Consider the following 13,246-nt stretch of genomic DNA (forward strand, 5'->3'; position numbering starts at 1 on the left):
TCATCATTTATCTAATTACAGCAATATCACTCTGCCCAATTGAGATTGATCTGGATCGGCCTTATATCTTGTTTAACTCATCGTTTGCTAATTTAAAGGTGATCTAATCTACACCTTAAACAATGAATTATGTTTTTATTGGCTATTTTACATCAATCTTAATCGTGCATAGCGTGCGGTTAAGGCATGTCCGATCTCGAGTAGATCTATTGGTTAATGAAAACCGTTCCATGGCCCGTCATCATGGCCTATGGAATTCTGCCTCTCACCCCATTGTTGGCACCATGGAGTGGGGATCGTTAGTTGATAGACCCATTCCTGAGGAGGCATGACCTTAACTATGCGCTATGCCTGAATCGGCTGTTTAGCCGATATCGAGTGCTTTCACGAACAGTTCACATTACGAGATCATTGAAGTAGAGATAAATTGAAAGATATGTTAGCCCCATGATCTTATTAATGTATTATGGCCTGTATGATTCTGCCTCATGCTCCACTGATATTAGTAATGACTTAGGGTCGTCGAGTCTATTGTTGTTACTACGGCCTGCATGATTCGCCTCATGCCCCACTGGTCATGGCGATGGATGAGATCTAACATGTTCATTAGGTTTATCTTTATTAAATGGTTAAGTGGTGTTGAATTGTCTCTTTATATAAAAAGGAGTTCAGTTACTTGTAATCATTGGCTCAGTATAAACTGATCATCATTGATATCTTATTGCCATTGATTAATATTTGCTTAAATAATATTTATCCTGAATGATAACCGATTCTTCTTATATGACCATATGAGCTTTAATCAATTTATTCTTATGAATATGCTAGAATCGACTATTTAGTCGATCTCCTCTCATATCGGCTCTCAGAGCCGCACATTCGGAACTATCTGGCAACACCAGCACGTTCCGCCCTTAATTACTGATGAGCTTTCTCTTCTTGTCAATTGCAAGGTCAAATTGACTGGCACATCTCGGGAGGATTGCGTAGGATTGACCACCCTTACGCTGAAGCTAGGTGGATCTGCTCCATCGAGTGGACCCTTCCGGCTTGCTACGTGTGTCCTCAGCACAGAGACAAAAATTCTGTGTCAACATACATTTCTGGCATGTCCGGTGGGACACCACAATTGTCATGATGGCTCACAACAACGACAACATCCTTATGGTACATTATGAAGACCTACCTAATGAAGATAAGGATACCATCAGCAAAGCTACAGAAGAATTTCATGGGAAGTGTTTGTTGTCCTACACCAAAATATGTGACAGCACAATTATTCAGAAATTTCTACTACCAAGAGTTCTGCTATATGGGTAGACAGATACAGTCGAAGCTGAAGACAGGCATTTCTTTACGGAAGCCAGAGACAAATCTGTTCGTGATGCTATATCAAGCCGCAATGAAGCTTTCGTTGACGCATTTCACAACGCCATGAAAAAGGCGATTCATGGAATTCCAATTGGTCGGGTTGGATTGACTTGTTACAACATTCCAGATCCATCAACTCAAGGGACTAATCAAGTCGGTACCAGCCATCAAGAAGCAGCACCAGCTGATAATGGTGACATCCAGACACTTCAAGGTTCATCTGAACAAACTCCGGGTACTACTATGAATCGGATACAGTATAATCCTGGACCATCAATACAGCATGTACAACAGCCGACGGGGCAAGGTCAGAATCAGGTGATCAATTTTGGCACATCAGGCCACATACCATCGTCGGCTTAAAAAATAGCACCATCAATTCAAAGGATTCGTAGAGATATAGATCCTTATGTCTATAATCAGAGACTTCAAGCAGCGAGCCAGCAAAGGACCCAATAGATTGAGATTCCACAAGGCTATCACTATGGCATGGATTATAACACCCTCCACAAGATGCCAAATTCAGGATATCAAGGCACACGGGATTTCAATCCACAGATGGGTCAGCAAGTTCTGAGAAACCCAAAACCGCAAGCTGACGAGTTACTGCTAAAGGTGACTGAGATGACGAAGAATCAGTTCGGTCTAAAGCCAAATGGGCTAACCTTTTCGTACAAACGCTCATATCTAGATTGGTATAATTTGGTCGCTCTTCCTACAAATTACATGCTCCTAGAGTTAGCCAAGTTCACCGGTCAAGACAGTACAAGCACAATAGAACATGTCAGTCGGTATCTTACACAATTGGGCAAAGCATCAGTTGAGGATGCTCATCGAGTTCATTTCTTGTCCTTATCCCTGTCAGGGCCAGCCTTCACTTGGTTTTCGTCACTACCAGTCAACTCCATTGCCAATTGGGCTGACCTAGAAAAGAAGTTTCATACATATTTTTATACTGGGACTGGAGAAAAGAAGATAACCGATTTGACAACCATGAGACAGAGGACTAATGAATCGGGCATTGAGTTTCTTCAGAGATTCCAAGAGACTAGGAACTTGTGCTTCTCATTGAACTTGGCCGATGATCAGATAGCTCTTTAGCTATCCTAGGAATGTTGCCAATATAGAAAGAAAAGCTACTAGGACAAGAATTTGACAACTTGGGTCAATTGGCTCAACGAGTAGCAGCGCTCAATAGCCAATTACAGAGTATGCGCAGAGATACCCGATTCCAGAAGAGTACCACTATAGCCAAAGCTTACGATCCATACTCAGCAGATGATGGCTATGAAGATGAAGAAGAGGAGGTTGCTGTAGCTGAATGGAATTGGGGCAAGAAGACAGTAGTGGTGCCAAATCATTGGGGAAGAGGAGTCGAGGAGAGCTATGACTTTGATGTCACAAAATCGGACAAGCTCTTTGACTTCTTACTTGAGAAGGGCCAGATCAAATTACCGGACAATCATGTTATGTTGCCCCCCAAACAGTTGAAGAATAAGAAGTTCTGCAAGTTCCATAATGCTACTTCTCATTCCACCAATGAATGTAGAATTTTTCGGCAGCATATACAGAGGGCTATTCAGCAAGGGAGGCTCAAGTTTGATACACCTCGGAAGATGAAGGTGGATGATAATCCTTTCCCCGGAGATCAAAATATGGTTGATGTTGCTCTCTTCAAAGGAAAAACTAAGGTCCTAACATCGGCCAAATCGAGAGAAGCTGGAATAGTTGATCCCAAGATGTAAATATCGGCTAATGAATACAGAGAGATTAGAAAACATCATAATCAGCAGAGAAGCTGATATGAACAGGGGGAAACGTCAAAGGATGGAGCAACAAAGCCATGAGTCACATCTCGGATCCTGTTAAATAAGTGGTAGTGGCAGAAGGAAAAAGATTATCAGCGATGGTTAGAGGATCAAAAATACCGGCGTCAACTGGAAGAGGAGAGGTATGAAGGGAAACAAACCAAATCGCACTAGAATTATCCTTTCTTCAGATACTGTTGGAACAAAGGTTTGAAATTGCCTATCAGACATAACTGTCCAAAATGCAGCAATCAAAATTGGGAGTTTAGGCAATCTCAAGTCAACCGCTGGTCTATCCATGCCCAGGATGCATATCGTCATAATAACATGGATCGACGCTTAAAAAATAAAAGTATTTATGATTGGCTGGGAAAAAGAGTTATTGACCAAGACTGGGCTGATCATGAAGAAGGAAGCAACCAGAGGGAACATGTTTGGCAGGAAGGCCAATGGTGCCTCGGAGGTTTAACAAGAAGCCAGAAGAGAGAAGTGCAACGCCTAAGGAATAAGGAGATAGAACATGCTCAGCCATCCGATAAAACTCAAGTGTGGCGTACCAAGTGAATAGCCGATAGAAAGCAACCATCGACTAATATTTAAATGGTTTTTCTGTTGCCATCAGAATTCAGAGTCAATGGTGAAAGCCCACAGCCGATCCAAGCAGTCGGCTTTGAAAATTTGTTTTAATGAATAATCCAATAGATGGTATAGATGGTAAACTAGGACACGGCTTCACGTCGGCTGATGAATTGGAAGAAGTGGATATTAGTTCTGGAGACAGACCTAGGCCGACGTACATAAGTGCTAAATTGGATTCGGAGTGTAAGCAGGAGTTAATTAATTTATTGAAAGAATTTAAAGGCTGTTTTGCTTGGGAATACTACGAGATGCCTAGTTTGGACCGGTCAATTGTTGAGCATCAGTTACCAATTAAACCTGGATATCGGCCATTCAAGCAAGCTCCAAGGAGATTCAATCTGAGCATGCTTAATGATATTAAAAAAGAGACTGAAAGGCTACTAGAGGCGAAGTTCATCCGACCATGCCGATATGCAGAGTGGATATCGAATGTTGTCCCTGTATACAAGAAGAATGAAAAATTAAGGGTTTGCATTGATTTTAGGGATCTAAACAAAGCCACACCCATGGATGGTTATCCAATACCGATAGCCGATATGTTAGTGGATGCAGCAGCCGAGCACAAGGTTATTAGCTTCATGGACGGCAATGCAGGGTATAACCAAAATTTCATGGCTGAAGAGGACATAGCGAAGACCGCTTTCAGGTGCCCCGGTGCAATCGGCTTGTTCTAATGGGTTGTGATGACCTTCGGTCTAAAGAATGCTGGTGCCACTTATCAAAGGACACTGAATTATATTTTTCATAAGTTAATCGGCAGGATTGTTGAAATCTACATTGATGATGTGATAATAAAATCAAAAGGGTACAAAGAGCATCTAGCTGATTTATGGGAAACTCTAGAATGTACGAGAAAACATGGTCTGAAGATGAATCCTAATAAGTGTGCCTTTGGGGTATCAGCTGGGTAATTCTTGGGTTTTATGGTCCATGAGAGAGGGATTGAGGTCGGTCAGAAGAGCATGAAAGCAATTGACGATGCGGTGCCCCCGACTACTAAGATAGAGTTGCAATCTTTGCTTGGCAAGATTAATTTCATCAGAAGGTTTATTTCAAATTTATCGAAAAGGTTTCTTCCGTTTTCTCCCTTGTTGAAATTAAAGAACGATCAAGAATTCAGATGGGGTGACATACAACAGAAGGCGTTTGAAGAGATAAAAGAGTATATGAAGCGTCCACCTGTGCTAGCTCCTCCTCAGCAGGGTAAGCCTTACAAGTTGTACATATCGGCCGATGACAAAACAATTGGATCGGCCCTGATGCAAGAGTTTAAAGGAAAGGAGCGAGTGGTTTTCTATCTAAGCAGGAGACTTCTAGATCCAGAAATAAGATATTCTCCCATCGAAAAGTTATGCTTATGCCTATATTTTCTTGCACCAAGTTGAGGCATTACTTATTGTCGGCCGAATGTACGGTTGTTTCCAAGGCTGACGTAATCAAGCACATGTTATCGATGCCAATACTAAATGGGAGAGTGGGAAAATGGATTCTCGTGTTATCAGAGTTTGACTTGAGGTACGAATCGGCTAAAGCAGTCAAAGGGCAGGTAATAGCCGATTTTGTCACCCAGCATCGTAAACCAAGCATGAATTATGTAGAGCCGGTACCTTGGACGTTATTCTTCGATGGATTATCTTGCAAGCAAGGTGGTGGCATTGGTATTGTGATTATTTTGCCTCAGGGGGCAATTTTTTAGTTTGCCTTTCCAACCAAGCCAATGGTTACCGACAATCAAGCAGAATATGAGGCTGTTTTGAGAGGGATTCAACTTCTTCATGAGGTAAAGGCCGAAGCAATTGAAATATTTGGAGACTCACTGTTAATTATTAATCAGTTGATCGGCCTATATGAGTGCAAAGAAGACACTTTGAGGAGATATTATGACAAGTGTTAGAGGTTGCTCAGAGAGTTTTCTCATGTCTCATTTCAACTCATTCCGAGGGCACAAAATCAAGAAACTAACCGTTTGGCTCAAAGTGCATCAGGTTATCGAGTAATTCAAGAAATCTTGGGCAATGAAACCTTGGATAATGACTAGAGAGTTGAGATAGTCGACTACCTTAGAGATCCGTCATGAAAAGTTACTAGAAAACTAAGGTATAAATCGACTAAATACGTTCTGTTGGGTGATCAGCTGTATTACAAAATGATCGATGGGGCCTTACTCAAATGCCTGAATCAAGAAGATGCTAAGGTGTTGATGGGTGAAGTGCATGAAGGGATATGTGGAGCTCATCAATCGGCTTATAAGATGAAATGGATTATCCACAGAACTGGATATTTCTGGCCAACAATATTAGAAGATTGTTTTAAATATTACAAGGGATGCCAAGACTATCAACGTTTTGGTAATATCCAGAAGTCGCCTGCATCGGCCATGAACCCAATAATCAAGCCATGGCCGTTTTGGGGTTAGGGAATTGATTTAATTGGCCAGATCTTTCCACCCTCGAGTAAATGACATAAGTTCATATTGGTAGCAACAGATTACTTCACCAAGTGGGTTGAAGCAGTCCCCTTAAAAACGGTAACTTCAAAAAACATGGTTGATTTTGTCAAGGAGCATATTGTGTATCATTTTGGGATTCCTCATGCTATTACTACCGATCAAGGGACCATGTTCACATCAGAGGAATTCAGAGATTTTGCTGCCAGTATAGGGATCAAGCTACTAAATTCGTCTCCTTACTATACTTAGGCTAATGGTCAGGCAGAGGCGTCCAATCTGATTATGATTAAGCTGATCAAGAAGAAAATTGAGGAACAGCCCAGGAAGTGGCATTCGACGCTTAATGAGGCACTATGGGCATACATGATGGCCTATCATGGATCAATTAAAACATCACCTTATGAGCTTGTGTATGGCCATAACGCAGTCCTTCCTTGGGAAGTTCAGACCAGATCGAGACGTGTTATGTTGCAGAATGATTTGTTAGCTGAGGTTTACAATAATACGATGATAGACGATCTAGAAGACTTGAGTTGCCTTCGACTGCGCGCTCTTGAGAATATCGAAGCCAATAAACTGAGGGTTGCAAAATATTATAATAAAAAGGTTAAGATTAAGCAATTCTCCGAAGGAGAGTTGGTCTGGAAAGTGAAATTGCCGATCGGATCAAAGGATTGTAAATTCGGCAAATGGTCACCTAACTGGGAAGGATCCTATCGGATCAAATGTTGTGCGCCTGGTAATGCTTATATTTTGGAAACATTAAAATGAGAGGAAGAATTTGGCCGAGCAATCAACGAGAAATATTTAAAGAAATATTATCCTAGCGTTTGGATCAATACTTAATAAATGATCTGTTCGGTCGATAGCTTTAATAGCCGATATTGAAAAGACATCGCCTCCAGTACAAAAGGTGAACCCAAAGGAGTAAAAGCCGATACGGTGTGTATCGCCTATAGAAGCAAAGCAAACACAAACAAAGTGAAGGGTATGAAGCATGAAACAATGGGAAACCACTCAAGGCGAGGAAGTTATTTACCAAACATCACCTATTACAAGCTACGGGCCAGAAAACACTTTGTCTACTATGTCGTCGGCCAGGGTATTGAAAGCTATAGAGTTGGTGGCGTTCATAAAATCTTCAACCAGGTGCTCATGCTCCCCAGGGTGCACTATGTCTGGAAAACCATGGGGAAGAAGCCGAAGATTATTGACCGAATGGGCTTGTGCAGCAACCAACGCCATGGCAGCGCCATGACGAAGGCCATGAAGGGCGACCTCCCTGACACAGTTTGGGATGTCATGCAAGCGAACCACCGAAACGGCACCCCTAGCATTGACAAACCCCGCCACATGATCCACTGCTGATCGAAGACTCTCCAACTGAGAAGTTAGATCTAAAATATTCAAGGAAAGAGTGATCAGAGATCTTGAGGGTAAAATCAAGGAAGAACAGAGAAATAATGGCAGACATCTCACCCATGATTCTAGCTTTAGCCCTAGCCAACCTTTCCCTCACTAGGCTGACCTCAGGGGGAGATCGGTCTTCAATCATGGCCAAAGCCAATTCCGCTAGTGAGAGGCAGTTGGCTAGACATTGGTCGGTCCGGTCGATGGAGGCCAGCAGATCATCATTGCTGATCTGTCGCCTCAGGTAACGGGGAAGCTGGTAGCGGATTGGTACCAAAGATGACCCCGAGGGCTGGGTGGAGTTGGCCCTTTGATCCAAAGCGATGGGAGCACCACAAGATGGTCCTTTTGACGATGAGGGCGTTGGCGTGATGGTGTGGATCCGTTGCGGGCTTCTTCAGCAGACGTCTTGTTGTTCTCCATGATCTCAAACCTACGGAAAGATAGAGGATGTACTGAAGACGAAGAGGAGTTGAGACGAATAGGGTTGTTTTTCGGTTCACAGCCATAGCCCGTATATATAGCCCGGGAAAGCGAGAAGATAGATTTCGATGGAGGTATGAAGCTCAAATCGGAAATGAAAACGGATCAACACTTCGAGAATTCAGGGGACGGATAACGAAGAGATAACGGATTTGCATTTTTTGCTTCCCCAGATTATAAAATATCGTGGGATGGATACATTGACTAAAGATTAACCCACCAGAACTTCTTTGGATTGAAGGGAGTCTAGATTTCCGCAAGGCCGAAACTCATTATGAGCCAAGTCGCATCGGCCCATCAATAAATTATACCAGAGAAGAAGAAAGTTCGTCCGCCTAACATATGCTCAACAGATTTCTTGATAAATTGAGAAACTATAGAAAAGAAGCCCGAGGCTTTCTTGATGGGCATTTGGAGAAGCCACAGGGGAAGGTGATCACACCCTCTAGCCCCCGCAAACACTAAAATAGCCTTGTGAGCATGAAGAGAAGACTCAGGTGATATCACAAGAATTCTTCTAACCACAATGGCTGGTCTTCTTGCCCAACGAGGCGCTAGAATAAGTGACACAATCACCCTATGCACAAGAATTCTTCTAACTGCTCAAGATCTTCATAACAAGACCATGGAGGGTCCAGCGGAGTCAGGGGCACTCGAAGAGACAGGAAGAAGAAAGACATGGCTGAATTGTTGAGTTGCTCTTGCCAAGGTCGGATAGGTATTTTATAGCCGGCCCGTGAAGATGAATCCAAATGCCCGTGAAGTAGTGATAAGTTTTGAGGCATAGGCTCATGAGTGGACGCAAGCGACGACAAGCAGTAGACCCCACATCAAGGTTCTCTACCCGTGACTATGGACCAATCAGGGATACAGACATGATAATTTTGGAATAAAATTACCTTTATCCCAAAATTGGGAAGCATGTGTTTACACCAAAATTTAGAAGAAGAGTCACAGGGACTTGAAGGCTCCCGAGGTCATGTCGTCAGGGAATCAATTGCGTGCAAATCGGAACCAGCTGATTCAAGCGCAAAACTAGAGTCGGCTTTCTTTAGATAGCGCCAGCGGATAATGACGAAGGTTATGATCGGCGCCAGGACGAGACATGCTGGACTCTACAAAAAGGGAAATATTAGAGTCCAAGTTATCTTAAATTAGGAATATTTTCGTTTATGCAAAGGATTGTAACGAATCGTGCTCGAGTAGGATTCATGTTTAGGTCCCGGGTATAAATATCAAAGCCCCGGCTAATGTAAAAAGAATCAATCAAATACAAGTCAATTACTTTTTTCAGTTCCGGCCACCCCTTAGAGTAGGAGTAGAGTAGATCTCGGCGAGTTCTTCAGCGAGTATGGCTGCATCGATCCGGTCGACATCCACTGCTTGTCTATAACTACCGTCATGGTTTATACTTCTGTTCGTATGGCTACATCGATTCGGTCGACCCCCACTGCGACTCTGGTATAGGCTAGTTATCGACTCTTGTCTAATTCAAGTATGGCATGTGTGATTCTGCCTCACACCCCACTGCTTGAATTAGATTAAGGTTAAGTTATCGGCTCTACCTTAGTATGGCAGTCTTTGGTAGATTCATTAAGTTACCGATATTGCTTATTACTTTTATTGTTTATCTAATTACAGCAATATCACTCTGCCCGATTGAGATTGATCTGGATCGACCTTATATCTTGTTTAACTCATCGTTTGCTAATTTAAAGTTGATCTAATTTACACCTTAAACGATGAATTATGTTTTTATCGGCTGTTTTACATCAATCTTAATCGTGCATAGCGTGCGGTTAAGGCATGTCTGATCTCGAGTAGATCTATTGGTTAATGAAAACTGTTCCATGGCTCGTCATCACGGCCTGTGGAATTCTGCCTCTCACCCCACTGTTGGTACCATGGAGTGGGGATCGTTAGTTGATAGACCCGTTTCTGAGGAGGCATGACCTTAACTGTGCGCTATGCCTGAATCGGCTGTTTAGCCGATATCGAGTGCTTTCACGAACAGTTCACATTATGAGATCATTGAAGTAGAGATAAGTTGAAAGATATGTTAACCCCACGATCTTATTATTGTATTGCGGCCTGCATGATTCTGCCTCATGCTCCACTGATATTAGTAATGAGGTAGGGTCGTCGAGTCTATTGTTATTACTACGGCCTGCATGATTCTGCCTCATGCCCCACTGGTCATGACGATGGATGAGATCTAATATGTTCATTAGGTTTATCTTTATTAAATGGTTAAGTGGTGTTGAATTATCTCTTTATATAAAAAAGAGTTTGGTTACTTGTAATCATTGGCTCAGTATAAACCGATCATCATTGATATCTTATTGCCATTGATTAATATTTGCTTAAATAATATTTATCCTCAAGGATAACCGATTCTTCTTATACGACCCCATGAGCTTTAATCGATTTATTCTTATGGATATGCTAGAATCGACTATTTAGTCGATCTCCTCTCATATCGGCTCTCAGAGCCGCACATTCGGAATTGTCTGGCAACACTGGCACGTTCCGCCCTTAATTACTGATGAGCTTTCTCTCCTGATCAATTGCAGGGTCAAATTGACTGGCACGTCTCGGGAGGATTGCGCAGGATCAACCATCCTTGCGCTGAAGCTAGACGGATCTGCTCCATCGAGCGGACCCTTCTGGCTTGCTGCGTGTGTTCTCGGCACGGAGACGAAAATTCCGTGTCGACTGTATAATTGTATAATAAATAAGTTATTTATTAATTGTATTTCAGTGTTGTATATGCTTACATGTCATTTCTGTATTGTGCCGGCTCAAACACGGTTTGGAATAAGAGCGGGGCAGTGTAGACATCGTGCCGAGATTTTATGGGTACTCATGTTTTACTGTATGAACCAAAATATTTTGTGCTGTCTCGTCGGACGATGCCAAACGACCGTGGCTTCGCTGGCCTCAGACGAGGCGGTCCATGTCCCAGCTCTGCTGGGCTCCGGCGGCCGGCGCATGCATACATGGCGCATCGATACTTCGCTGCGCGACTCGCTGTCCTGCTTCGGCACTGCGATATGACATGTGACCTGGCGCCGGCAGCGGCAGATGAAAAAGCGAAAGTCCGGGATGCAGCATGCCACTCGCCGACGCCGGCGCCGCCCAGGGAGGTGACGACGCGTTTCTCTGGATGGAGACGACACGAGACGTGGAAGCCGTACCGGCGTCTCCAACGGTGCTAAGCTTACGTGAGGGTCAAAGATAAAAGTAAAGAATATTTTATATATTCTTATTTTTCTATATATTATTGGATCCACATGTTCCTTTTACACATTCTTTAACCACGTAAAATAGATCAATAGATCAGCTATTTATTCGTTGCTATAACTATTCTCTCTCCTACTTCTTTTTTTCTTGTTTACGTCATCTGTTGGGACGCCCTAAGCATCATGTGAGCGATTTGTGCAGCGACGGCAGCGATCGCCGGCGCCGCCCAGCGATAAGCGATCGTGGTACGGACCCTGTCCCTGCAGAGACACCAGTTCCGCTGAGGACCGTGCCCGGTGCCCCTGTCTCCCTGACTCTGAGGGCTGGCTCTGCGCGCTTGGACTGGTCGTACGGATGCCATGCCAACCGTATGATTGTGCCAGTGTGATGCTATCGTCTCTTGAGCCCATCAGAGCTTTCTTCATCAATTCATCATCAACAGAACAAATGGTCGCCCAGACGAGACAACCGTAACATGGGCTGGGCGCTGGGCCAGAAACCCGTCTCTCTCCTCCTCCGCCGAAATAGCCCACGGGTACGTGTCAGCCCAAACAATCCCTCTCGTCCAGCCGCAAAGGGGCGCGCCATCTTCACGGGCTGGGCAGTTCGCCGGCCCCATTCCGGCACCAGCTTGCTGCCGCTAGGGTTTCGTTTCATCACGGACGTGGCCGTCAAGTCTTTCTGCGTCATCCGCCGCGCCGGCAGTTAAACCCCGTACCCGACAATAAACCCCGCGCTGCCCGACAATAAACCTTCTCATGCGGTTTAGATTTACATAGAAAATGCTAACATCCAGCTGTTGGACATTGCTTCTTCTTTTCTTAGGATGCGGCAACTCCAGTTCTTGATGGACTCCTTGCATGCCGAGGTGAGGCGGGCGACATCGGGTGGCATCCCACGGAAGACAACATCGTTCATGTGCTTCCAAATTTCCCAGCATAAGAGCAGGAGCAGGGGATGAAGGACCTTCTTCGCAATGCGGGGGGAGTGGGGCTGGGTGTTCCAAAGCTCCTGGACCTTGGCGATGTTGTCTGGGAGCCATCCGATTGTTGTCCAGTAGCCTTGGACGAACGGGCACTTAGAGAAGATGTGGTCTGCCGACTCCTCCGCCGCCTTGCAAATTTCACAGGCTGCGTCCTCAAGGATGTTCTTGCGAGCCAGGGCTTGACAGCAGTGGATCCTGTTCTTCGTGAGGAGCCAACCAAAGAACTTGACGCGCGGCGGGGCGAGGCTCTTCCAGACGAAGTAGTAGGCGGCACAGTCGTGGTCACCGCGCGTCGAGGCCTCGTAGATGAGCCCCGACACGAGCCGGTGCCCACCATCTTCGAAGAAGCAGGAGCGTTCGTCCGGCTCCAAACCCAGCGTGACCTCCTGGAGCATCTCGGAGAGTTGATCGAGTTCTACCGAAGCTTGAGGTGTGAGTCGGCGCTGGAACAGGTTGCGCCGCCTCGCGCGCACGACGTCGCGCGGGCGACGTAGTGGCTGAAGAGGGCCGGGAACCGGGCGGCCAATGGCACATCGCCCAGCTAGCAGTCCTTCCAGAAATTCGTGTTGCGCCCATCCCCAATCGACACCTTGGTGATGTGCTGTACGCCGGGAGCAAGTCCCGGAGCGCCGTCCAGTGTGTGCCGTAGAGCGCGCCGCTCAGGTCCGCCAGGTTGACGTGCTCTGTGGCCCGGCGTCCGGGTGGTGAAGCTGGTGAAGAAGTTTGAGCAGCAAGCAGGCATTCTGGGTGTCAATGCGCTTGATCCCCAGCCCGCCGTCTTCCTTGTCTTTGTAGACATCCTCCCAGGCAACGAGGCATTGTGCCCCAGAGGCCGTGTCTGTGCCCGTCCACAGGAAC

At 45.0% G+C, this 13,246-nt stretch overlaps 1 protein-coding gene across 1 annotated transcript; it reads right to left on the bottom strand.

The window, feature by feature from the left end:
• Nucleotides 1–12,174: 12,174 nt before the first annotated feature.
• LOC136470418 (uncharacterized) lies at nucleotides 12,175–12,783 on the bottom strand. Its single transcript, XM_066468274.1, has one exon. The coding sequence runs from the start codon at nucleotides 12,781–12,783 to the stop codon at nucleotides 12,175–12,177; it is 609 nt and encodes a 202-aa protein (XP_066324371.1).
• Between the last annotated feature and the right edge of the window lie 463 nt (nucleotides 12,784–13,246).

Source organism: Miscanthus floridulus, chromosome 1, assembly GCF_019320115.1.
Source record: "Miscanthus floridulus cultivar M001 chromosome 1, ASM1932011v1, whole genome shotgun sequence".
NCBI classification, from domain to species: Eukaryota; Viridiplantae; Streptophyta; class Magnoliopsida; order Poales; family Poaceae; genus Miscanthus; species Miscanthus floridulus.